General features: G+C 45.9%; 1 protein-coding gene across 12 annotated transcripts in view; it reads right to left on the reverse strand.

Moving 5' to 3' along the window:
• The window catches only part of GNAL (G protein subunit alpha L), a 145,515-nt gene that overhangs the window by 98,688 nt on the left and 19,343 nt on the right, over window positions 1-27,484 (reverse strand). For 2 of the 12 annotated variants that reach the window (XM_077899926.1, XM_077899927.1), the window contains 5 exons: window positions 11,098-11,321; window positions 3,118-3,364; window positions 2,808-2,880; window positions 2,048-2,102; window positions 1,780-1,899 (listed from right to left, as the gene is read on the reverse strand). In XM_077899926.1, the coding sequence (XP_077756052.1) occupies window positions 1,780-1,899; window positions 2,048-2,102; window positions 2,808-2,880; window positions 3,118-3,259 (390 nt within the window). In that variant the 5' untranslated portion in view covers window positions 3,260-3,364; window positions 11,098-11,321. The other 10 variants (XM_077899931.1, XM_077899932.1, XM_077899930.1 and 7 more) reach the window with 10 other exon arrangements.

The following is a 27,484-nucleotide window of genomic DNA, read 5'->3' on the forward strand; positions in this document are numbered from 1 at the left end:
CTGTACTTGGGGTTGAGTATGACATCCCATTACATCACTAACTGTGAGTCTATCACGTGAAGAAAGAAGATATGTGACTAACACATCTCAATTCTAAATTTTTTTTTTTAATTTTTATTTATTTATGATAGTTACACACAGAGAGAGAGAGAGAGAGGCGCAGAGACACAGGCAGAGGGAGAAGCAGGCTCCATGCACCAGGAGCCCGACGTGGGATTCGATCCCGGGTCTCCAGGATCGCGCCCTGGGCCAAAGGCAGGCGCTAAACCGCTGCGCCACCCAGGGATCCCCAATTCTAATTTCTCATTACATGGTAAGAATAACTTTTTTTCCTGAAGTCAGAACCATATATGAGATGTTTTATGATTACTTTCAAGCAAATATGACAGGACAATTTGAGAATCCAAGTATGTGTCTATAAATGGGTCCATCTGGAGTTGAATGGGAATCATCCGATTTGAGCTAGGATCCTGTAGTTTGGGATGACTTCTTTGGTACATACGATGTCACAGAGTACTGCGGGACACCCCATAGCTCTAGCTGGCTGAATCACTGCTTTAGCCCTACCCCCTAAATCCTTGCCCCGTCATCTCCATTACCCACCCCAAGCCATCCAGTTAAATACACAGTATAGCAAAAAAGTGTGCCTGCTGTGCCAAATACCCTAGTCCCCTTTTCTAGCCAGTGTGCCACCTCTAACTCCTTCCTTTTAGAAATTCTAGAGCTCTCACTGGCTACACTGGAATGCTTATCAGAAACAAAAACCTGAGAGGAACTTTAAAAAGGGATAATGCTTATTTGCCATCCTGCTACAAAGCCTATAGGACAAGGTTGCTCTGCTGAAGAGACAAGGTAGGGGCGAGCAGATACACCCTCGCTCAGACTTCCATTAGAGCAGGGCACCACCTGCTTTCTGCATCACCTTCCTTTGGAAGAGAGGACTGTGAGAAAGAAAAATGTCTCAAGAGCACTGTGCCAGGCAATGAAACCTCTGAAATTCTGTTACTGCTGTGTACACACACACACTATGCTCTTTCGGCGCAACCATAAGAAAAAATGATTTCCTGAGCAATCTAACAAATATAATTTCCTTTGAGTCATGCTTAATCAAATGACCAGATAACAATATTTTAAAGATATGTGTGTGTGTGTGTGTGTGTGCGCGCGTATACATCAGACAAGAGAAAATTACTATTCATTTCGCCCTTTCACATAAGCAATACTGCCATCCAAGGGAATAGGAAAGTGACTGAAAATCCTGCAGATGTGAAGCAAACTACATTTTTTCCCCACCATAGATAAACACTCAGAAGTGATCCATGTGATTTACAGCATGCATTTTCTTCTTGTTGAGCTACAGGATATGCTATGCATCTTAAGAGTGAACTGAATTCTGTTCTACTATTCCCACGGAAGCAATCACCATAAATATTTCTCTCTGCTCATGTAATTTCTATTCTTTTGTTATCTGGGAAACTACGTAATTGTTAATTTAGAAATACATATAGGAAAAAGTACTATCAATATTTGTTAAACGTAGGCTATTTTCCTGATTACCATCCTCACCAATGCATTCATAAAAGTATTTCTTACAATCCTATTGTCTTTAACATTTTTAACCATCGTTAGTATTTTGGTATGAAAGAAAGCATTTCTTCAGAGAGCTAGATTTTGAAGAAAATCAAGAATAAAGTAATATTAACATTGATTCTCAAGCAATCTCATTAAGAATGGTTCTCTCTTCCACCATTTAAAATATTTCAAGAAGGATTTACTTACCTGGGAATATTCAAAGTCGGTGATAGGAGCTATACTCTTGATATAGTCTGATCGAAATTGGTTTTCTGGGTTGGCCAGCGGAACTGGAGGTATGATAGTACTCATCGCTGAAACAATTGTCTAAAATGGAATGAAAAAAAATATATGAATAAATATAATATTTAGGCTTCATGTATGACAACTGAAATATATAGTTTCTGTCTTATATATTTTTAGGGAGCAGAGTATTTAACCTTTCTACTAAACAGACATTAAAAAAAATCCTTACCACAATAGCATCTTTAACATTTTTCCGGATGTCCAGAATTTTCTGTTTCTTTTCCCTATATGAAAACAGAATTGTTATTAGTTTAATTTGCCTTTAGAACTGACTTGAATCAGCTGAGTGAGATTTAAGCTTCCAGCTGCAGCATGGGGCTAGATTGGTTTTACTAGAGGTCCACACCAACCCCCATGACAACAGCTGCAAAGTTTTTAACTCGGAAAAGAAAAGATGCCTTTTTTTTTCTAATTTGTACACTAAGCAAACTTGCACACATTACAATCTATAGTTTAGACAGCTACACAGGTTACACAAGGCATGGTAAAGGTGTTATGAGTATTGCATACAAGAACTATACAGCTACATTTGTAAATATAATCTATTTGAATTATTCATATGTTGATAGTTACGAATAGAAAGAGAGGCAGACCAAGGATATAGAGAAGAGTATAAAATGACACGTTGGTTAAGTGTGCTAAGCGCAGTACCAATAATAAAGAGATCAATACCTCAAGAATATCTAATGAATCATATTTTGTCAAGCAAATTATTTTACTTTTTCACCTAGACTCTACCAAAAGAAGGATTTGCCTCAGTGTACCAAATTCGACAACAGGCTTCTATCCACCCACCCACCCCCACCCCCAACCCCACCCCCATCCATGATCAAATTAACTGTTTAGAGAAAGCACTTTGGGGAATGCTGAGGAAAGTGGAAAAGTTTGCATGCAGTTTGGAAGCAAAAGCGAGACCGATCATTCCTTACTCGGGATTAAATCCATTGACGTGCAGGATCCTCATCTGTTTGACGATAGTGCTCTTCCCAGACTCACCAGCCCCTGCAAACAAATGAAAACGATGCTGTGGGCTGTGGCCCAACGCCATCGCCACATCTCGTGCCAACCCGGGCAGCAACTACGCCACCCCATCGCGCGTGGAGCAGCGGGCCCTGCCGGCCCGGCCCGGCCCCCGCGCTCCCCGCGCTCCCCGCGCTCGCTGCTGCTCCACGCGGGGCCGTGCGCTGGGGGCCGTGCGCTCCGCCGGGCCGGGAGTCGCCGCGCGCCCTCCGGCCTTACCCAGTAGCAGCAGCCGGTGGGTCGCCTTGTACGCCAGCCGCTCCTTCTGCAACTGCTTCTCGATCTTCTTGTTGGCCTCGCGCCGTTCTTTTTCATCGACGCCCTGGTCTTCTGCAGTCTTGCTGTTGCCCAAACACCCCATGCCTGGCCGCTTGGAGGGACGTCAGGCAGAGTTAGGTATTCGCCCAAAAAGCAATAGGGAGGCGTGGGTACGCGTGGGTCGAGCGACGGCTTCTCCTCCCCGCTGCTGAAAGAGATGCTCTGGTCTCTCGGGGCTTGATCGATCGGAACCGGCGTTCCCTCACCCTCCCTCTGCCCACCGCAAACTCCCAACTAAACAGGCTGCGAGGAAACGCGCGGAGCCAAATAAATGCTTCTTAAAGACACAGCTTAGAGTGTTCTGCCCGCGCGCAGCACCGCGCGGAGGGAGACGGGGCCGAGCGTACCGCGCTCCACTGCGCTGCGCTGCGCCCGCGCTCGCCCCGCGTCCCCGCGCGCAGCCCCGCTCCGCCCGCCCCCGCCTGCGGGGGAGCGCCCTGCCGGAGCCCCGCGGAGCCCGAGCCGCAGCCCCAGCCCCTCCGCGTGCTGAGCGGCCGCCCCGGGCCGGACCGACCGCGCCGCGGGTCCCCTCAGGGCTCCTGTGGGCACCTGCCGGCCCGCTCGCGCCCCGCAAGGCCTCCGCCGTCGGACGCGCGCCCCCTCCCGGTTCCGGGCGCCCCCGGGCCTCGGCTCGGCAGGAAAGAGGGGCTGGCCTGCTCGCAGGGTCTCTCTGGGGCGCTAGCGCCGGGGGTGCTGGAGGGGTCGGGAGCTGACCTCTGCGAGCCCGGCCCGCGGGAGGCTCACCCGCGCGGGGTCCGCACCGCCGCCGCGTGCTCGCTCGCGCCCCGCGCCTGGGAGACTGGGTCTGGGCGTGCGCTCCCCGCCGAGGGATGGCTCCGACGCCTCCTGCTCCCAGGCAGGCGAGGACTCGCGCAGGATCATGCATATTCTATCAGGGAGGAGGATCTGCAAGAGGCTCACCAGTCACACCGCCTTTGTTCCGTTCATCTTCTAGACTCTTCCAGCGCACCCACGCCGCCGCCTCCCTTAGCCTCTTGTCTTTATCTCCAGCCCCCGTTCCTCCCTCGCAGTTCTCTGAACAGCCCTACTACTTTCCTAGGAGACACTGTGGCCTCGAACCCAAGAGGGCGGAGATGGGTCTGGTTCTCCTTCCCCGTGCGGGCTGCCAGTTAGTTCCCTCCGTTACTGCTGCAGCCAGTCCGCGGAGACGTCCGTCGGCCCGCAGCCTTGCACGCGCATCCCTGGACTTGCGGGAAGGACGGCAAAGGAGGCCACGCGGCAGGCACGAGTCCGGGGCGGTGTCCGCGCTCCGGGGCGCGGGGCCCTCACACCGAATCCTTCGCGTGCCCCTGTGCGGCTGTCTTCCAGCGGCCCAGAGTCCTCCAAGCCCACCGTCCTCTCTCCGTGAGCAAGGCCTGATCTTGACAGAGCAGACACCACCTGGCGGGCTCCCCAGGCTCCTCTGCCCGGTTGCCTCTGCAGGCAGTCAGCGGGGCGCCCGGGGCGCGGCGGGCCTCTCCGTCGGCAGGTCTCATTCAAATCCAACAGCACCTCCTTGCACTTCAGGTTCCTTGTTAGCGCCATTACATTCCCTCCTGCCTCAGGCAGCCAAGGGCTTAAAAGGGAACTTGACGCTGGCCTGTCCTTCCTTCCCTCCTGTTCACACCTCAGCTCCCCGGAGCCTGGCTTTGGCCCACCTCGCTACACTGAAAACATTCTCATGAGGATGATCAGGGGCCTTCCAGGTACTAAATTTCATCCATGAACTTTGGTCTTTACTTTTTTGGACCTCTCCATGGAGCTGGCACTGACTCTCTTTTGAGACAATCTTGTTCTTTGGCTTCCATCACCTGGTGGTTGTGATGTCCTACTCCCCCTCAGGCTGGTGGAGGTGCCTGGGGCCCACCCACCCTTTCTCCCCTGGTGGGGCTGACCCTATCCTCCATAGTCTGCGGGTGCAGATCTGACTATGCCACATCACATCTCCAGCCCAGTTCACCCTCCTGCCCACGGCCATCCCCAAGGATACCTCCACTTCCATGTTTCCTGGGGATCCTCAGTTCTATCTGCCAAGGGCTGAGCTCACCCCCAACACCCACCCTCACACCTCCAGTTTGTTCCTCTCTTTTTTCAGTGATATGGCCCCTGATTATCTAAACTAGAACGTGGGACTCATTCCTGATTCCTTTCCTTTCTTGCAAACCCAACTGTTCTGTGTCCCATGGAGTCTCTTTCCTAAATATCAAATATCTGTCCTGTCCCTTCCACCCTGTCTTCCATTACCGTGGTCTTAGGCCACTAATCTAACGTGGATTTCAGCAATGGCCTCCTGCTCACTTATTCTAGTGTTTGGTGTTGCCACAGTGACAATATGGATCTGCCATGTCCATTCCCACCACTTACGTGGTACTTCAAGATTGTGTTGGTGTAAATTCTGTGACCTCAGCTCTCAAGTCTCTCCCCTTGCCAGCACTGCCCTGATTCTCCTGCCAGCTCTACTTCCGGAACACCCTAGCTCATCCCCCTGGGTTCACAGGCTGCTTCTCTCTGTAATCCTTGGAATATCTTCTTCACTTGGCCACCTCCTAAATATCCTTCTAGCTTCACTACCTGCTCCACATTCAGTGTTAGGCCCCCATCCCCATGCTCTATTGTCTCACCAGCTCCTTGGATTGTATTTACAGCTTTTTCCAAAGTTAGCTACACTGTGGCCTCCGTGGGGGCAGGGCCTGAGTCTGGCTTTTACACCTGCTGCACCTGTATCTTGTCCAGCAGTGGCCTGGAGAAGCTGCCCTGGGAATCTTTGTCGAATGGATGAATGAATTCCTGAAAGCCAAAGATAACTCCTGCTTGAAGTAGGTGGTCTCATGAAGGGAATTTGTCATTGGGTTTTAAGTTCAAGAAGTACTTTGACCAATTTAGTACTATACTGAAAATATTCATACATTTAAAAAAACCAAGAGCAATAAATCATTCTTCTTGACTCAGGTAGAAGCAAACATACAGTGCCATGCTATACTCTGAGCTAGGTTAAAAGTTCTAGTTTTGTGGAAGGGGACTATCTATCACCGTTGCCAGGCCTCACATTTTTGAGTTAACACAAATGTTCACACGTGGTAATATCAATCTGGCATGTACTGTGGCTGATGGGGCAGGCAGGAGGCAAAAAAGATATTTAAAATTGCATAGTATAGTGGGATGTTCATAAAGATTTGTTAATTTTCTTAATGCCAAGATTTTTTTATGATGCCAGAGACTTTTGGAAGAAAAAGTTTCAAAACAAATCCCATGAAAATTTATAAAGGGGGGATTAAGTTAGCCCACACTTTTAAGGCAGCCTAACAATTCCGTTACCTTAAAAATACAGCAAAAAGTTTCCACTTATTCAGATCCAGGCATTAGGAGGGCCCTTAATGTTGCTTGTCACCAAGCTGAGAATCAATTACACTTTTGACATCCCTAGAAATGAAATCTTTAATCTGTCAATCTGGAATCGTCTGATCATCACTAGTTAGGGAATCGGCCTCGCACACCCCTGTCCTCCCCTATGGAAAGTAACCTTGAAATAACCAGCCTGCTTTTTATCCTAGTATAGTTTCTTTGTTTCTGCTCCCTACCGGTCCTCAAAGTCTTTCATTTTCTGCAGGTCCTTGCAGCTCCTTTCTCTCAGTTAGATGGGATGCTGTCTGATTCGAATCAAGTTTTGCTCAAATAAACTCTTAAAAATTTTAATATACCTGAGTTTATCATTAAACAGGGTTAAAGATAAATTTTTATGTTTGGAATTCAAATGAAAGTTGGATGATCATATATGATGAATAATACACTCAAGAGGTTAATGTATCAGGATAATAATAATAATATGTTCAGTGTGAAGTAGCTTCTACTAGCTGTTCACTGACTGTTGGCTCTGTGCTAGTCTGTCACACGGAATAATTTGTGTAGTGTTTGCAATAGCCCTAAAAGGAACCATTGCCACCATTACTTCACAGAAGCTTAGAGGGGCGAGTAAGGTGAACCTGGGATACAAACCCTTGTATCCTGGCTGTCATAGCCACACTAATTCCACAACACACTGCTAAACATTCTAAAATAGAAAAGTAATGTCTTGTATACAGTGATGCAACTTTTTTTTTTTTTTTATATACAAGAAACGCAAAGCCAGTTTTACCTAGTCTGTTACCAGGTAGGAGATCAAGACACTCGTTTTTCCCCCCCTTAATCCAATCATCTGGCCTTGTCCTACTGTGGTCTGGGAAACTAAGCCTCATTGGTGTTTTAAACCATGGAATCCGAATCCAGAATCCCAGCCGGCTCACCTGCAGTGGGGGGTGGGGGTAGGGGGTTTGGGGGGGCGCGGGGAGCATCCTGGAGCTGCTGGCACTGCCAGCCTCTGTTGCCAGGCAACGGCTGTGCGGCAGCATCGCCCTCCCCGGGAGGCCGGGAGGCGGGAGGCAAAGCGGAAAGCAGGATGCGGGAAGCGGGAAGCAGGAGGTGGGAGGCGCGATGCGGGAAGGGGGATGCGGGAAGGGGGATGCGGGAAGCAGGATGCAGGAGGCGGGATGCAGCAAGCGGGAAGCGAGATGCGGGAGGTGGGAAGTGGGAGGCGGGATGCTGCGGGAGGTGGGATGCGGGAGGTGGAAAGCGAGAGGCGGGATCCTGGAGGCGGGATGCGGGAAGTGGGAGGCGGGAGGCGGGATGCTGGAGGCGGGTTGCGGGATATGGGATGCGGAAGCGGGTAGCGGGATGCGGGAAGCGGGATATGGGATGTGGGAAGCGCATGCAGGGGCGCCCCGCTGCTGCCCGCATGCGGAGGGCGCAGGTCCACACACGGCCTGTGACTGCCTAGCAGCAGAGGAAGGCCCTGGGCCCACGGGGGAAATTGGGAAGGCCTAGAGTTGGGGGCAGAAGGACGAAGGTCAAACACAGTGGCGTCTTCCTCACTCTTGTTGATATTTAAGATAGATGGGGTGTCTCAAGTGTTAGTGCGTTTGGAAATTCATTTAAATTTCTTTTACACTTAGTTTTGTAAATTTTGAATAATGATTTTAAAATTTGGTTTTCTTTCAGACCCTCTGATTGAAGTTGGCACATGTTGGGGAAAAAAACTCCACCTGTTCCCTGGTTAGTTGGACTCAAGTCCATGACAGCAGTGAGAACAGCGTTTGTTTCTCACTACCAGGGGACTCTCCACAGAAGCTGAATTAACAGCTGGGTGAAAAATTCAAGGAAACTTTCAGTTTATGACAGGTCTAGATCATTATTTTAAAATGTATTAATTGGGGGGCGACTGGGTGGCTCAGTTGGTTAAGCGTCTGCCTTTGGCTCAGGGTCCTGGGATTGAACCTCACATTGGGGCTTCCTGCTCAGTGGGGAGCCTGCTTCGTCCTCTGCCTCTGCCCTTCCCCCTGTTTGTGCTCTCTCTAGCTCTCTCAAATAAGTAAATTCTTTTAAAAAATGTATTAACTGGTCTTGTGGCATTTTATACTTTCAAGGTTACAAAAGCTTAAAACAGCACTAAGATTTTTAGGACCGATAGATCAAAAGTTTTAGAAGAAAAGAACAAAATAGTTTAGGAAAGGTGAACAGTTACTTATTCAATGCAGGGGCAGTTCTCCAAGAAACTACAAGCTGCAGCCGATTTTGCCAACCCGAGGGTGGCAGCGTGGCCACAGGCTGAATGGACGGTGTGCACGGAGCCCTCATGGCGCTCTGTGTCACTTTAGACAACTTGCTGGTGTTTTCTTGCTTTTATTTCTTAAGCGTCTTGGTGGAAATAAACTGTGTAGATTATTTCCCTTTAGCAGCAGAGCACAGCTCACCCCATGACCTGATTATCATATACTTTAAAAATACTGTGATAGGGATCCCTGGGTGGCGCAGCGGTTTGGCGCCTGCCTTTGGCCCAGGGCGCGATCCTGGAGACCCGGGATCGAATCCCACGTAGGGCTCCCGGTGCATGGAGCCTGCTTCTCCCTCTGCCTGTGTCTCTGCCCCTCTTTCTCTCTGTGACTATCATAAAAAAAAAAAAAAAAAAAAAAAAAAAAAAAACTGTGATAAAAAGTTCTACATTTTTTAAATAGAAAATCAGGGAAACATATTCCATTTACCCTTTCTGTCCATAATAGTCTGTAATCAAATACTCTAGAATTCATTGAAATGATTTTTTTCCTTTCCTTATTCCTACTGCCAAAGTAATATTAAGTAGGTTTTGGAAGGGCCATCCACAACTTTAACCAAAATAGCAGTGAATCACTAGGAAAGGTATGTTAATCGTCTTTGACTACCCTGCAGCCAAAAACCCAGGACTGAAATATCCTCATTGGAATACACAGCTCAGTGTCACAGACAGGAGTTTAAGTACAATATAAAACCATGAGTTGAGAGGCTACTAAATAAGCTAAAATGAAACAACAACAAAAATCCCACAAAGCACAATGTGAAATCTGCACACAGGATGAAACTAGTACAGTTTTGCAGCTCAAAATGTCTGTGAAAGCCACCAAACGGGGTCAGGTGATGAGCCGACCTCAGAAGGGCAGTCTGTGGACTGTCAGCATACTGCAAGAGGAAACAGATGTATCAAAGTTGCACTTAATATACGTTTCCTAAACAGAAATCAAATAACGAGCTCAAGGATCAGAAGAGGAGAGAAAAGTAGCCTTGGGCAGCCCGGGTGGCTCAGCGGTTTAGCGCAGCCTTCAGCCCAGGGAGGGCCTGATCCTGGAGACCAGGGATCGAGTCCCACATCGGGTTCCCTGCATGGAGCCTGCTTCTCCCTCTGCCTGTGTCTCTGCCTCGCCCCCCCCCCTCTGCCTCTCATGAATAAATACATAAATAAATCTTGAAAAAAAAAAGTAGCCTTCAAACAGTGAAGATCAGCGTCCCTAGCTGTGTAATCCCTATCCTCAAGCTTAACTAGCCTGACAAAATCTGGGACTACAGCAGATTTTCAGGCCCCTGTTGTCTAATTCAGAGATTTTGATACTGTTGTAAAGTTGCAAGGATAGTTTAAGCAGTTTCAAAGATATTTCTTTCTTTACTAATTCACAAACATCAGATATGAAATGTAGAACTTGCAAACAAATCTACCATATGCGAATAAAACTTGAATTTTTTAAGCGTTTTTATTTTTAATTCCAGTTAGCTATCATACAGTGTTACATTAGTTTCAGGTGCACAATCCAGGGATTCAACTCTTCCATACACTGCGGTATTCATGACAAGTGCCCCCCTTAGTACTCGCACCTGTGTCACCCACCCCCCTCTCCTCCCGTCCCCCCCTCAACCATCAGTTTGTTCTCTGTAGTTAGGAATCGGTTTCCTGAATAAAGCTTAAATCTTAAGGCATTTTTAAAAATGATTAAATTAGTTTTAGCACTTAGTTCTAGGTACCAAGAGTTTTCTATTCCTCAATAACTATATTCACCAAGTTTTTTTTCTTTTTTAAGATTCAATCTCATGCAATCTCTGGGGTTATAAGAATCACTGTCTAATGATTAAGAAAGAGTTCTCTTCAAACCTATTTTTTAAAACAAAGTGTATCACCCTCTTGCCCTGATTTGGAGCAAAAAGAGACAAACAATGCCATGTGCTGTTTAAATGCTTACCCATGTTCTCTCCGGGTCAGTGAAGCGCCCCTGTGCGATGTGAGAGCTTCAGGAGCCAGGGTGCCATGAATCCTTGTTTTAACACACTGATGTAGGGTTGGACTTGAGCAATGCCTACCTACCTCACAACTGTTCTCATAATTTAAGCAAATCCAGTAAACCGTGCTGTAAGGCAAGACAGCTAAGAGAATCCAGTTTTGTATCTATACAACGTAGATTCGTGGCATTGAGCTCATGTTTATCTCTTCCTACCTCATCCGCAGAGATGTACCATAAACAGGATAAGAAGACGCTGAGGCCAATTTTTTACCTTCTGGAGCAGGTGGGGACATAAGACTAGCACACTCTCATCCTTCAGAGGACAAGTGACGATACGCAGGAACTCAGGGCTGGAAGGTGTCGTAGAGCCCCTGGGGGGATGGGAGGGTCCACAGGATCCACAAAAGCTTCACCAAACAGGAGGGACCCCAGGCGTGTCTTGAAAGGGGGGTCGGGCCAGGTAGGGAGAAAGAACACCCTTCAGGTGAGGAAAATCTGTGTAATGAAAGCAAAGGAGAGGGAAGAGGTACTGTACAGAAGGCAGAGGGACACAGCACACGTTACATCTCTGAGGTGGGGGGATCTCAATAAACCACAGGAAAATACAGATTCTTGGTATGGCAACTTTTCTTAAGGTAAAAGCTCTCTGGTGCCTGTGTATAGCTTAATGGTTAAGAGCAGGGGCTGCGGAGCAAGAATGGCTGGGCTCACATCCCTCTTCTGCTGTGTGGTTCTGTTCCTTTCTCTATAAATGAGTGAGGACAGTGGCATAGAGTTATGATGAAAATGATATGAGTCAATTCATCTTACCACAGTGCCTGGCAAATAGCAAGCTCTCAATAAACGCAGTAATGTTATCATTCAACATCAATTAACAAATACATATCCATGTAACTTCTCTACATGAAGCAGCATGTTGTCCTCGAGGAACTCTTGATTTTTTTCTACTAGTCGGACACATGAACAATGAGGCATAGAGCAGTCGGCACTGATTTGCTGAGGGGTCTACCTACACTCAGCTGAGCAAAGTACTAGCTGCTAGGTGGGAACATAAAGGCAATGAGACATATTGCAAATAGGGAAAAAAAACCCCACAGGTAATGGATGAATGGATAAACACAATGTGGTCTATGTGTATGATAAGATAGTATTCTGCTTTAAAAAGGAGGGACATTTTGGAGCATCTGGGTGGCTCAGTTGGTTAAGCGTCGGACCCTTGATTTTGGCTAGGGTCATGATCTCCAGGTCGGGAGATAGAGCCCGGTGGGGGGGGGGTGCTCCATTCTGAGTGAGGAACCTGCTTGAGGACTCTCTCCCTCTCCCTCCACACCTCCCACCCTCCCTCTGCTCACATGCACTCCCTCTCTAAAAAAATAAAATAGAAGGACATTCTAAAAGATGCTGCAACATGGATAAACCTTAAAGACATGCTAGGTGAAAAAAGCCAGGCACAAAAGGACACGTAGGATCCCACTTTGTGAGGGATCTAGAGTGGTCAGATTCAGAGAGACGGAAAGTAGAATGGTGTTGCCTGGGGCTGGGGGCGGGGGAATGGGGATTAGGTGTTTAATGGGCACAGGCTTTCTGTTTGGCAGGATGAAAAAGTTTTGCGGGTGGACGGAGGCAGTGGCTGCACAACAATGGGAATGCAGTTAATGCCACCCAACTATACCCTTAAAAATAGTTAATCTAAAAAAATAGTTAATCTGGTAAATTTTATGTTCTGCGTATTTTACACAAGAAAAACAGGAAAAAATCCACATGTAGAATCTTCATCATGACAATGGTGCAAATCTTTATTGTGGTTTCAGGATATTTGTTTCCACTTTTCTGATTATAGTTCAAGAAACTTCAAGTCGTTGTTTAGAAACATTTGCTGCAACTATAGTTTCTTACCGGCAGGTGGCAATGTAGAGTGGGAAGGACTGATGGAGGCTGGAAGGATGCTTTCTATGGGGACCAGTGCATTTATTCATTCACCATTAGGTTTATTTTATTTTATTTTTATTTTTTTTTGAATGCCTATACACACATAGCCTTGAGATCATAAGGATTAATCAGACATTATCCCCCACCTCAATCAATTTACCAGTCTAGTAGAGAGGGGTAGACATGCAATCAAGTAAATGCGGTAAAGTTCTCTGAATTCTACAGGCATTACTACAGTGGGTGGGACACCTAGGGGGTGTGTGTGGTCAATTATAAAAGTGAAGAAAGAATATCATTTCCTTTCCTGGGGAACTGCATGCTAACCTTTGATAGTCCCTTTTCATCTTAATTTTAAAAAGATACTGAAAAGTGCTTTATTTCTAGCATCTCATCTGATCATCATTGCAGCCTACAAGGTGCACATTATCGTCCACATTGTGCCAATAAGGCTGTTCGTCTGAAGGCCCCACAGGGTCCCGAGAGCGGTGAAGCAGCCGTCTGATCACAGAGCCTGTGCCTTTTCCAGAAGGAACTCTCCGGTCCTTACAAATTGAAAAAAATCACATCATTCTTCTTCCACTAATTACGAAAGGAAAAATCAAACAAGCCCACCTTCTAACTCGGTTAGGCAGATTAATCTGCATATAATGAGTGATGAATTAATTAACTCTTTGCCCAGTTGCCTTAGCAACTGGTTTCTTTTAGAATTTGGCTTAGTTACAGAGTTTAAAGCAACAGTATTCCTGTGACAACAGTCAGATTGTATATGAAATGGAAGGGAACATAAACACATTTTACCACGGGTGGGAACTATGTAGCTTTCACAGAAAAGTTGGGATGGCTCTTCCTAAAGCTTGCAGGGCTGCTGACAAAGAAAAAGGGAGACAGAGCCTGATATCGGTCTGTATTTGCCCTTACGTGTTTTGTTTACATTTGTCATTAAGTAGGAACAATTTGACAGATTTAAACTGTAAATAAATGAAAGACTGACATTCAAAAGGGATAAACCCCTTTTACAGATAAATCCTAAACCATGTTAGATATATTGAAGGATTGAGCAAATGCAAAAATATGTTGATGTTGTTATTGACAGCCAGGATTTTCAGAAAGGAAGAATGACGTACAAATACAGAATGAAGGAAGGCAAGGGAAAGCCTGTGAGGATAAACTAGGATTGTAGTGGCCTCTGTGAAATCATGATTTCCAAAACATAGTATATGTTCATAGTCATGGGTACATATGTGCGTACATTTGTATGCTGTATACATATATATGTATATATAGTTAGCCTTGAACACTGCAAGGTTGGGGTGTTGCCCCCTACTCAGCTAAAAATCCATGTACAACTTTTAACTCCTCAAAAACTTAACTATAGGGGTGCTTGGGTGGCTGAGGTGGTTAAGCGTCTGCCTTTGGCTTAGGCCCTCATCTCAGGGTCCTGGGATGGAGCCCTGCGTCAAGTTCCCAGCTCAACAGGGAGTCTGCTTCTCCCTTTTTCTCCCTCTGCCCCTCTCTCTGCCGCTCCTGCTCTCAAACTCTCTTTCAAATAAATAAATAAAATGTTGAAAAACCCAAATCCAAAAAACTGAACTGCTATTAGCCTACTGTTGACTAGAAGACTTACAGTTAACATAAACAATTGATTAAATACATATTTTGTATGTTATATGTATCATATACATGTATCATATATTGTCTTCTAATAATAAAGTAAGCCAGAGAAAAGAATGTTATGAAGAAAATAACAAAAAAAAGAAAATCACAAGGAAAATATATTTACAGTACTGTATTGAAAAAAATCCACATAAAGGTGGATTCATGCAGTATGAATTTGTGTTGTTCAAGGGTCAGATGTACATACATATATTTCTTTGTTTCGTCTGCTGAAAATGCCAAGGAGTTAAGACGCTCCAGTAGCCATGAGCACATCTCCTGCCTACGTCTGACTTGTCTTGCTTATCACCGCAAGGAACCAGGGCTCCTCAGGGAAATGAGTGATATCAGTCTGGGGGGACAGGGTATCTGCAAGGTAAACCTGGAACACTGTTATGCCGAAAAGTAAGAAAGTGCTTACAGACTGCTGGGGGGTGTGTCATTGGAACACAAGAGCCAGATTGAAGGGGCTCTCATTTAGTCAAATCTCGGATGGTGTGAGCACCCAGATGTCGAGGTACAGAAATGAATTCTAGACCCCTGCGAAATGTAGGAATATTAAGTGTCTGTGCCAGTAACAAATAGATAAATAAATGGGGGAGAAGGGAGGGTTCTTGCTAGCCAGCAATGTCTCTAATTCCCTAGGGAATGTGAACAGAGTCCTGGAGAGGGTGAATCAGCATTTGCCACCAGCATAGCGAAGTCTGGGTCAGGCAAGACCCAGCAATGGAGGGTCAATCTGGGGGAACAATTTTTTTTAACAGAGATTTTATTTTTAAAGTCATCTCTACACCCAATACGGGGCTTGAACTCATGACCCCCAAGATAGAGAATTGCGTTCTCCACCAACTGAGTCAGCCGCAAGGAACATTTTCACTAGGAACAGAATTTCTGCGTGGCCCCCCACAGACTGCTAACCAGGTGCAGAGTAAAACACAGTAACTCCTCAGTGGAGAAACAAGACGACAATCGGGGTAATTAAAAGTAACACCATCAAAGGAGGAGGCGAGGACGTCCTGTGCTTCCAGATGTGGACCCTGCAAAGGCCACCCATCGTCTAGGTAGCATTCGGGCCCGGGAGGCATAGCCTGGAACCTACGTCAGGAGGAGACATCAGGCAACCCTGAAATTTAGCAAAAGGGAGGAGGGATTAATTCTTCAAAAATGGCAACATCATAAAAGGCAAAGAAGGAGAGTGGAGATGTTCCAGGTCAAGGGCAACGAAAGAGAGCTGGAAGCCGGCTGCCGGGCGGAGGGGAAGGCTACACGGGACAATCGGCTCAACCGATGAACCGGGAACTCAGATGGCCAATGAGAGATACTGTTCAGTGAGTTTCACGTTGACATGGTGTCAGTGTGAAACCCACTGAAGTTGCTGTCTGCACCGCGATGGTGCAAGACAAGTGCACACCGTTCTTGGGGTGCGGGCACAGAAGTCTCCAAGGAGTGGGGGCCCGCGATGTTGACAACTGAGGCTCCGAGGAGTCAGAAAAATTCCTATCTCTGTATCTATAGCAAAGATTCATAGAAAGAATGCAAATGATAAAGCATATGTGGCCAATGCTGGCAACAGGGGAATCTGGGCGACAGGTAGCTGAGAGGTCTTTTTTTGGAGATTTATTTGAGAGAAAGAGAGAGAGAGCACACACATGTGCATGAGTTGGGGGGAGGGGCAGAGGGAGAGAATTTTCAAGCAGACTCTGCACTGAGCACAGAGCTGATGTGGGGCTGGATTCCATGACCCATGACCTGAGCCAAAACCAAGAGTTGACCATGTGGCCAACTGAGTCACCCAGGCACCCCTCTGAGAGTTCTTTGTACTCTTCTTACACCTGAAATTTTCCTAAGTTTGAAATTACTTCCAAATAAAAAGTTAAAGCAACAGCACAGGGATTCTATGCTCCATGAAAGGCTCAAAAATGCATTAAGAATCAAGTGTCCTGGGGATCTCTGGGTGGCTCAGCAGTTTAGCGCCTGCCTTTTGCCCAGGGCGTGATCCTGGAGACCTGGGATCAAGTCCCGCATTGGGCTCCCTGTGTAGAGCCTGCTTCTCCTTCTGCCTGTGCCTGTGTCTCTGTCTCTCTCTCTCTGTTATGAATAAATAAATAAAATCTTCAAAAAAAGAAAAAGAATCAAGTGTCCCTAGGGCATCTAGGTTTGCACAGACTTCTCTTCAGGCTATGTGCCCTTGTTCAGTCAACAACCTACACATCTGTAATGTTTCTGTTCATGTCCTTTGCTGGTGCATCTAGTGCATGGGGTACAATAATAACGTGGTGTGAATGTTGGACAGATAAGAGCATCTGACCCCATCAGCGTCTGTGACTATTAGAGTTCCTTTAGCCTTGCAGATCTTGAGTCCCCCAAAATCCCTTGCTGTCCTGCTGCCATCAAACTGGTCCTCAGCTGTTCCATGTGGGGCTCACAACACAATTTTGCCACGTGGCCTGGAAGGGGCTGTCTCTGATTCCCTACTGGGTTACTGGTCCAAGGGAAAGGGCCCTGAGGCTAGGAGGCAGACAGGCTGGGGGCATTGTCCACCTGGGCTCTGCCCATGGGAGGAGAGACCTTCCAGACACCATCCTCCCCTCTGGAAGACTGGAATCTGCCCCCCCCCCCCCCAGGGATTCATAACTGCCCATAACAGAGGTGACAATCCGGGTTACAGGCGGTGAAGCCACGGAGGCCACGAGCTGGAGGGTACCTTGGTCTGTGCTGTGCTCAGGAAGGGCCCAAAGCCTGTCAGAAGGAAGCCCCTGGGGGGAAAAGAGAGACCACCAGCCAAGGTTTGTGGGGGTATAGGCTGTGTTCAGGTTGGGGAGCAGTGACCTGGAAGTTTGCAGCCAGGGAGCTGGGAGAGACAACTGTGGAAGGCTCCGTCTGTGGGAAGTTTCAAGTATTCAAGTAAGAAACATAAGTCAGGCCTGTCTCCTTGCAGTGCTGAGGCACCAGCAGGCCCATTAGCCCCTAAGTCCACTACCCTATGTGCCGCACAAAGGTATCCCATGCTGGGCCTTCTCCTGGTTCTGCAGACCAGGAGGCTGGCCTCTGCAGACTGTCTGGTCTGGGCTCCCAGCTCCCGGGGGGTGCAGAGGGGACAGATGGGTGGGGGGTGGGGGTCAGAGTGCTTCCCGCAGCCCTCTCCCTGCCAGGCTATGGTCTGGCTGTGGCTTCCTAACTCACTGGGAGCCGCAGTTCCTGGCCAGAGGCCCTTTGCTTGGCTCCAACAACTGCTGTGGGCTCCTGCCCCTTAGGCCTGGGCTGGCGATGGTTCCCTGCTGTTGCCAGCTCTGGGCTGCGGCACCATCCCTTTTTGGTTGCCTGAGCCCTCTGCAAACTTTTATGAATAATACCTTCAGCAAGCCCCCTTAAGTAACCTGGTTTGAATGGGATATTTGTTTTCTGCCAGGATCCTGACCCAAACAGGGTCCCTCCTCTGGGCTGGTGTGTCCCCATGCCAGGTATGGTTTAGGAGCAGAGCCACCCAGATTTCAGAGACCACTGCTATGTTTGTCAGGTGCCACCGTAGGGTTGAAAATCTGTACAACTGTTTTTAGCCGCCTTGGCACACCGTCAGGTTCTGAGTGGGCTGTGACCTGACGTGGCCGTGCTTTCAGAAGGAAGCATGACCTTATGCTGGAAAGATTAGGGAGGGGTTCAGTCTGCACAGAACTGGAGGCCCAGCCAGGGTGGTGAAAGCAAGACACATTACAAGGAAGAGTGGAAGGGAGAAAGATTCAGAAAAACTTGCAAGAACTTGGGCAGTCAAGGAGAGGGGGAATGAAAACTTGCTCGAGGTCCTTCGAATTGACTAGAAGACTATACATACATGAGGCATTTGCAGGTCATTATCGCAAAGAAGCAAGCTGTTCTTCCACAAGGATGATTAAGATACGTACAAACTAATTCCGATGTCACCACATAAATATTTGGCTATGTGTATGTTTTTCAACATTTAATTCTTAAAAAAACTCTAAGAGTGGTATCAAATTTTTCTGCACACCCTTCACCCAGGGCCTTCATTGTTAGCATGTTGCTGCATTTGTTTTATCTTACGCTCTGTGTTTTCATACTTCATAGGCACACACTTTTTCCAGAACTATCTGAGAGTAAGATGCCAACATGTTGTTGTCAATGCATATTTCCTAAGAACATGATTCTCTCATAGAACTATAAACATCACTGCAGTCTTTTTTTTTTTTTTAAGATTTTATTTATTTATTCATGAGAGACAGAGAGAGGCAGAGACATAGGCAGAGGGAGAAGCAGGCTCCCTGCAGGGAACCCGACTCGATCCTAGGACCCCAGGGTCATGCTGTGAATTGAAGGCAGATGCTCCAGCCCGAGCCCCCCAGGCGCCCCACTTTGCTGCAGTCCTATCAGCTAATCTACAGTCTATATTCAGAGTCTACCAGTAGAAGGAGTGATGTCCCTTAGAGCCATCCCCGCTATCCCTCTTTCAGGAGCTGACCCTCTGTTACACAGCACTTAGTTGTCATGTCTGTCTCTTTAGTACATCTGGGGAATGTCCACCCTGCGGCTGATGTGGGAAAACTACGAAGGATGCTCTTCATGTGCTGAAGGAGGATGTGATCACCAGCAGCTTCCAAACAACACAGCAAAATCTCCTTACAGAAACATGCCCGTCCCTAAGGGCCTTTTGCAAATACAGGTTGTAGAATCCTGGTGCAAATCTTTTAGGACAGATGCTCTACAAGGGCATCGTCAAGGGTGCATGGTGTTTCTTCAAATCCTCATTCAGGAGATTGCCTTTATTATTTAACTTTCAAATTAGTTAAAAATAAAATCAAGGCCTCCACAGTAAAAAGAAAGAAAACCGCAGACAAGTATCTTTAATAAAGCAATCTAACCCCACCCGTGGAAAGAAAACGTAATAGATCTTGAGGCGCAGGGACATGCTATGTCAGGTCCCCAGTGGCTGCAGAACAACGCTGATGCGCTAGCCTGTTGTCTAAAGTTATTTCTGTCACAGACTCTCCACCGCGCAGAGGGCTTGAGGGCCCCCAGGGACTGGTGGCACAGGGGAAGGGGAGGCCTTTGCTTTTGCTTCTGTCCTTCTGCATTCCCTGCCCTTTTTACAATTATTTTGTCTTTTCTTTTTTTAAAAGATGTTATTTATTTATTCATGAGAGACACACACACACAGAGAGGCAGAAACACAGACAGAGGGAGAAGCAGGCTCCCTGCAGGGAGCCCGAAGTGGGACTTGATCCCTGGACCCTGGGATCATGCCCTGAGCCCAAGGCAAATGCCCAACCGCTGAGCCTCCCTGGTGGCCCTATTTTGTATTCTTTCAAATTAAGGAGACCAATGGACACCTGAAATTATGAAATTATCTGTCCCCGGTAGCCCCCTCTTCACTTAGCCCTCCTCCCTTAGCGGCATCTCTGGCTAATACTCTTCCTGGCTGCCAACCCTCACATTGGCCAGCCTCTCCCCTCCCCGCTAGTTCACCTCTCTCTTTGTGTCAAAAGGTTGCCAACAGCATCTCTGCATCTATGCAAATCCTCTCCCAAGCCTGGGCCCCTGCCAGTGTCTCCTGCCCCAAGGTGACCCTGGTCCCATGGTGACTCATCTCAGGGAAATCCCACAGGGTTTTTAATGCCCCCCCTCATTGCTGTGATTCTATGAATGCCTGGTCTCTCCAGAATAAGCCCCTCCAAATGCTGTTTCCTACAAGGCTTGTCAGATCCATGCTGTTTACTGAGTGAATGAAAGAAGGACTCCAGGGCAGCCTCCCCCAGGGACAGGTGGTGTTCCTCTGGGAACCCAAAGTCAGTGCCACGAGGTGGTTAGGATCCTAGGCTAGCCCATGACTTCCCCACAGTCCCCAGGATGCCTGTGGCGATCTCTACCCCACTGTGTCTAGTTTTGTTGGGTGTTGTACTTGTCCGCACCAATGTGGACATTAAACTCCTGACACTCAGCTCTTTCAGTTTTATTCATGTTTCACAGTCATTTCTGTTCACTATATCCTAAATGGTGGTCCTATGATATTAGAAATCTGAAGCAATATATTTATGGACATAGATTTTCCATGAACATTATTATCATCTTTTTAAAGTCTATAACCCATAAAGGAAAAGGAGTTTATTACTGCATATGAATTTTTATTTACTGCATATGAATTCCTCCCTCTAATTAAGAATAATAGGAAATATTTCAACCTCCATTGGATATATTTCTGAAACATTACTTGGCATTCCTGCTTAACCAAATAAAGTATTTCTAAAGTAACTTACCTTTCCTTGATTTTATAGGATCTTGTAGAAACCAGAAGAAATGATCAAAAGTCTACATTCTCCACTGTTGTTTTCTTTTGTATGATAATGAAATGCTTGCATGCAGGAGACTTTTTTTTAAAAAAGGTTTTATTGTGGAAATTTTCAAACATATGCAGAAGTAGACAGAGGAGGCTAGCGAGTCCTATGTAAAATAATTGACAATATTGTTTAAAGTAATAAAATACGCAGTCACGGTCAGTGTGGGAGAAAGCTCTTGACACTCAGGGCCTCAGGTTTCAGCCAGAGTCCCCACGCTCTAGTTCCCAGATCCAGATCTTCCAGGGACCTCTGGTTATCCATCCTTCCACCAATCCCAAACTGAGAATTAGTGCTACAGGATGAGTGGTGAAGTATAGTGAGACGAGGAATGTGACCTTCCTGGCTGCTGCTGGTTTTTGATTTGGTATATTGGAACAGAAATATAAAATACAGCCCTATACTTACAAAAACCCACACTCAACTCCAGGCACAATTCCTACAATAGAGGAGGAAAGTGAATCCTTACTGATCCCCGATTCACTGCACATGAGGAGTGTCGTCATTGTTTTGTCACCACCTCTCGTTTTCCTTTAAAAGCTGAGTATAGAAAAGTACATAAAGTATATAGTATATACTATAAAAAGTATATGAACCAAAGTTTGATTCCTTTGAATCTAGTTGATCATATGTTTACTACGTATGTAAATAATCAAGGCACCATCAGGTCCCCCGAGCTGGTTGGAGCCTGAGAGCAATTCCTTTGGGCCACGTCACCTTGCTTTCAGCCCTCAGAGCTCCAGTGATGATGGTTTCAACCCAATCCAGTCTGTGTGATTTGGTCCTTTTGCATAAAGAAAAGGTTACTGCTCTTGCTTCCCCCTCACCTCCACCAAGGAACCACTGAGCCTCGGGGAAGACAGCTGCACCTGTCCCAGAACAGGAGACACCCCACCTTCACTCCCACCCCTTAATCTTTCCTGGTGAGTTGGGAACATGAAAGTCTTGAAAAGTCTTGCAGTCTTGATGTTCTGCAAGTCAGCACTCGTGCAGACTTGCCCACAACGTTGCACAGTACGACTTCAATACACCAGTCAGCACTTCTTCACTGCTAATTCTCCGTCAGCTCTTTACCTTCTCACCTGCCTGATATTTGGATTCTGCTTGTGTGGATTTTATCACTGATCTCCCCAAGTATTTATTGAGTGCCAATGACATGCCAGGTGTCACAAGGAGGAAGGGACTCACACACTGACTAGCTCTGGGTTCTGTTAAGGATTCTATTCTTTACCCTGAGGACAGCAGAAGTCACAGAGCTGTTGGAAGCAGGGCCGCAACAGGGAAAGTTTGGTCTCAAAATAATTTTATTTTATTTATTTATTTATTTTTAAATTTTTTAGATTATTTTTTTTAAATTTTTATTTATTTATGATAGTCACACACACACACACAGAGAGAGAGAGAGAGAGAGAGAGAGAGGCAGAGACATAGGCAGAGGGAGAAGCAGGCTCCATGCACCAGGAGCCCAATGTGGGATTCGATCCCGGGTCTCCAGGATCGCGCTCTGGGCCAAAGGCAGGTGCTAAACCGCTGCGCCACCCAGGGATCCCTCAAAATAATTTTAATATGTGGAGCACTTATTAGAGGTAGGACAAAACTGAAGTCAGGTGGCAGTTAGCCCGCGGTGTGCTTTCTCTGGGATAGAGATGATGGGAGCTCTTTTACAGAATGGATGGGTGCATGATCTGACCAGGAATGTAAGAACCACTTGTGAACACAAGTCTTGGGCTTGAATTTCTTTAGCACAGAAAAAATATTCCCGGAGGATGAAAAAAGAGAACATACAAATGAGGGGTGGGACCTGCTACTGGCTTAACTGCAGCTCCCATCCAGCACGCTGCTGGGTGTCGGGTAAGAGGCACGGAGGCCTCACCCATGGGGGCCCCGTAAGAGCCCATCTCCTATGCATGCACCAGACAGATCGCTTTAACCTCCCTTTGACACAAGGTAATGGAGAGAATCTCTCAGTGCCATTGTAAGTGCTTAGTACACTAACAGAATGCGAGGTTGGCGGCAGCCACCTCGGGCACCGAGCGCCAGCTCAGAGGGTCACGGGTGCCCAGGTGGCCGACTGCGAGAAGCGCCGGCTCGAAGGCCCTCGGCGCTTTCCTGTTCCACAGCGTCACCTGGCGGCCGCGTCTGGGAATAACCCCACCGCGAGCGCACAGCCCCAGCGCCTGTCACAGCTTCAAGCGCCAGCGGGACGCCAGGCACCACCTGCTGTTCCTTCCCCGCAGGACGGTGCACAGTTTCATTTCTCCTTTCCCCTCTGCTTGCTATTTCTGTTAATCAAAGCTCAGAAAACGCCTATTTAAAAAATACATAGCATCTCCTTTATGCATCCCTTCTTCCCCATCTCTTCCTAATATTGCCATCTTCCTGTCTTCTTGAATGTCCCTGAATTTCTGCTTATGTTCTTGCTGTTAGCTGTTATACATTCATGTGGGGAATATAAAAAATAGTGAAAGGGAATAAAGGGGAAGGGAGAAAAAATGAGTGGGAAATATCAGAAAGGGAGACAGAACATGAGAGACTCCTAACTCTGGGAAATGAACTCCTAACTCTGGAAGGAGAGGTGGGCGGGGAGGGGTGGGGATGACTGGGTGATGGGCACTGAGGTGGGCACCTGACGGATGAGCACTGGGTGTTATTCTATATGATGGCAAATTGAACACCAATAAAAAATAAATTAAAAAAAGATACAGAATAGAATGAGAAGTTCCAATATACATTTTTTTAAAATAGAAACTGTACTGTGTTGTTCTCATTCATTTGGGGAATATAAATAATAGTGAAAGGGAATATAAGGGAAGGGAGAAGAAATGTGTGGGAAATATCAGAAAGGGAGACAGAACGTAAAGACTCCTAACTCTGGGAAACGAACTAGGGGTGGTAGAAGGGGAGGAGGGCGGGGGGTGGGAGTGAATGGGTGACGGGCACTGGGGGTTATTCTGTATGTTAGTAAATTGAACACCAATAAAAAATAAATTAAAAAAAAAAGAAACTGTACTGTGTCTTAGAATTTTGTTCTCCATAATGTAACAACTTCATTATTCAGTAACAATGGGAAATCTTACTGAAAATATTTAAGTACTAATTTGCTTTCAACATTCCTTATTTTTAATGTAGCTCTACCATGATACATAAATGGTTACAATTTTAAAGCTTTTTCTTCCTTTTATAAATTAATACCAAATAACATCATTCATACATAATATCTGGGAAACAAGTGTTAATTAAAATCTACCTCAAAAAAATAAATTATTGTGTTCATCATCAGTTATTGGGTTCTGCTGACTTAACACTGACATTGATAAAACAGTGATCCAAAGTATACTGACATCTTAATTTGTTTTGAAAATTCAATATATAACCCCTAAATTTGTAAATGTTGGTAAAGGTCCATATTTAGAAACTTGAAGACGTACGACGCAATTAAAATTATAACAATAGAGGCTAAAATTGGCTACTACTGAGCAGATATCCCATGGGCTAGCACATTAAGTGCAGTCATGAGGTGTTTGGGTGGCTCAGTCGGTTGAGTGTTGGACTCTTGGTTTCAACTCAGATCATGATCTCAGGGCTGTGGGATTGAGCCCCGCAGCAGACTCCATGCTCACCGCAAGTCTGCTTAAGATTCTCTCCCTCTGTCCCTCCCCACCTAAGATAAATAAATAAATCTTAAAAAAATAATAAAGTGGAGAGTTGCATGTGGTTAAGAATAAAAGATTCTCGAGTCTAGAATATTTAAGAAACTACTACAACAGTAAGAAGACAAATAACCTAATTAAAAATGAACAAAGGATTTGAATTCAGACATTTCTCTACAGAAGACACAAATTTTGGAGGCACCTGGGTGGCTGAGTTGGTTGAATGCCTGACTCTTGATTTTGGCTTAGGTCCTGGTCACAGGGTCATGGGATTGAGCCAGCAGCAGGCTCCACACTCAGCCTGGAATCTACTTGTCCTTCTCCCTCTGTTCTCCCACTGCTTGTGCATGCTCTCTTTCTCTCCATAAATAAATAAATAAATAAATAAATAAATAAATAAATAAATAAATAAATAAAATCTTTAAAAAAAAGGACACAAATTGTCAATCAGCATCATGAAAAGATGCTAAACAGTATTGGTTATTAGGAAAATAATAATCAAAAGCACAGTGCAAGCAATTTCACACCCACTAGGATGGCAAAATCAGAAAGACAGACAATAACAAGTGGTAGTGAGGATGTGGAAAATCTGGAACCTACTATTATTGCTGGTGGAAATGTAAAATGATTCAGCTGCTTTGGAAAACTGTTTTACAGTTTGTCAAGAAGTCAGATGGAGTTACCATATGACCCAGCAATCCACTCCTAGATATATACCTAAGAGAAGTGAAAACATACATACAGACAATAACTTGTATTTGAATGTTCACACCAGCATTCTTCATAACAGCTAAAAAGTAGAAATAATGTATATGTCCATCACTGAATGGATGGACCAATAATGTGGCATATCCATGCAGTGGACTATTATTAGGTCATGAAAAGAAATGAAATACAGATACACATTACACATGGATGAGATCACGCTAAGCGAAAGAAGCTAAACACCAAGGACCACATATTGTACAATTATTGATGTGACATGCCCAGAATAGACCACTCCAAAAAGAGAGAAAAATAGACTAGTGGTTGGCAAGGACTGCAGGGGGTGGAAAATGGGTAGGGGATTTCTTTTGTGGGGAGGGTGAACATGTTTTGGAACTAGATAGTGGTGATGATTCCATAACCTCGTGAATACACGAGAAACCACCGACTTGTACAATTTTAAAAGCAATGGATTTCATGGTATGGGAATTATATTTCAACTAAAAAAAGAAGAACAGGGATCCCTGGGTGGCGCAGTGGTTTGGTGCCTGCCTTTGGCCCAGGGCACGATCCTGGAGACCCGGGATCGAATCCAACATCGGGCTCCCGGTGCATGGAGCCTGCTTCTCCCTCTGCCTATGTCTCTGCCTCTCTCTCTCTCTCTCTCTGTGACTATCATAAATAAAAAAAAATAAGAAGAAGAACAGATGATACTCTTTCTGGATGGAAATGAAAACACAGAGTGGGATGTCCATGTTCTTATTTCTGTTTTGTCGATGGTTATTTTCTGATTGATTTGGTGTTAGATTTTTCCAGATTGTATGGAGGCCGCAGAAATGAAACAGAATGGACATGGCTCCCATAGGATGTACACTCTGATTACAGATTTAAGCTAAACTTGTAAATATCTGCAATATAAGGTAAAAGATATTATAAGGGAAGTACATATAAAATGAACAGAGATCTCCAACAGAAGGGATCAGGACAGGTTTCAAAGAGGAGGTAACGCATGAGATGGCCTTTGAAATATGGGGAGGATCTAGCCATTGACGGGTGTAGGGAAGGGATTCTAGGGGCAAAGGCAGAGTAAAGCTGAGGAGACAGCAACCAGAGGGCACAGAGAGGTCTAGTGGGGTGAGTTCACACTGTGGATGAAAGGGGGAGTGGTTCATGAGAAACAGGGGAGGGGCGCCCAAAGACACAAACCTGCAGTTATAAAGTCGGCCAGTCCTGGGGATACTATATAGCATGGTGACTATAGTTAACAATATTGCATAGTGTATTTGAAAGTTGCTAAGAGAGTAGATCTTAAAAGTCCTCATTCCAATAACAAAATTATTTTGTAACTATGTGTGATGACAGATGTTAACTAAATTCATTGTGCTGATCAGTCTGCAATATATACAAATGTTGAATCACTATGTCGTACACCTGAAACGAATATATTATAGGTCCGTTATGCCTCAAGAAATGACTAAAACAGGGACGCCTGGGTGGCTCAGCAGTTGAGCATCTGCCTTTGGCTGAGGGTGTGATCCCAGGATGCAGAATCGAGTACTGCATCTGGCTCCTCACGGGGAGCCTGCTTCTCCCTCTGCCTGTGTCTCTGCCTCTCTCTCTCTGTCTCTCATGAATAAATAAATAAAATCTTTTTTTAAAAGAAGATACTAAAGCAAAGTAACTTAAAAAAAAGTTTGCCATCTTAACTTTGCACTTGTGATCTTACAGCATCATGCCCATCACAACCACCTGACCCAGGGGAAGGGATGGTCACCCACCAGCATTTACACTTAGTGCTGAGGATCCTCCTTGCTTACTACCATTCTGCTCTTTTTTTTTTTTTTTAAAGATTTATTCATTTATTTATGATAGACATAGAGAGAGAGAGAGAGAGAGAGAGAGAGAGAGAGAGGCAGAGACACAGGAGGAAGGAGAAGCAGGCTCCATGCAGGGAGCCCGACGCGGGACTCGATCCCAGCACTCCAGGATTGCGCCCTGGGCCAAAGGCAGGTGCTAAACCGCTGAGCCACCCAGGGATCCCTACCATTCTGATCTTATTCTGACATTCATTTATTTATTGAAAAACATTCCTGCAGTCATCATGAAGGACACTAGAGACTCAGTAGGAGATGTGAAGGACGGTGTCCCTGGTCCTAGGAGCTCACTGGTGTCAAACACTAAGCAAATATATAATTGAAAATATAATTGTGAAATGCAGTAAGTTCTGTGAAAAAAAGAGACAGTTATCCTGGGAAAGACTAAAATGGGGAGCAAGGAAGGCCTCTCTGAAAAGGAAGTGATAATTGAGCTCAGATGTGAAGAATAAGATGGAGTTCATGATTGGGAAAAACAAAGGACTAGTTTTCTAGGAGTGGGAACT

Source organism: Canis aureus, chromosome 6 (assembly GCF_053574225.1).
Source record: "Canis aureus isolate CA01 chromosome 6, VMU_Caureus_v.1.0, whole genome shotgun sequence".
In the NCBI taxonomy this organism is placed as follows: Eukaryota; Metazoa; Chordata; class Mammalia; order Carnivora; family Canidae; genus Canis; species Canis aureus.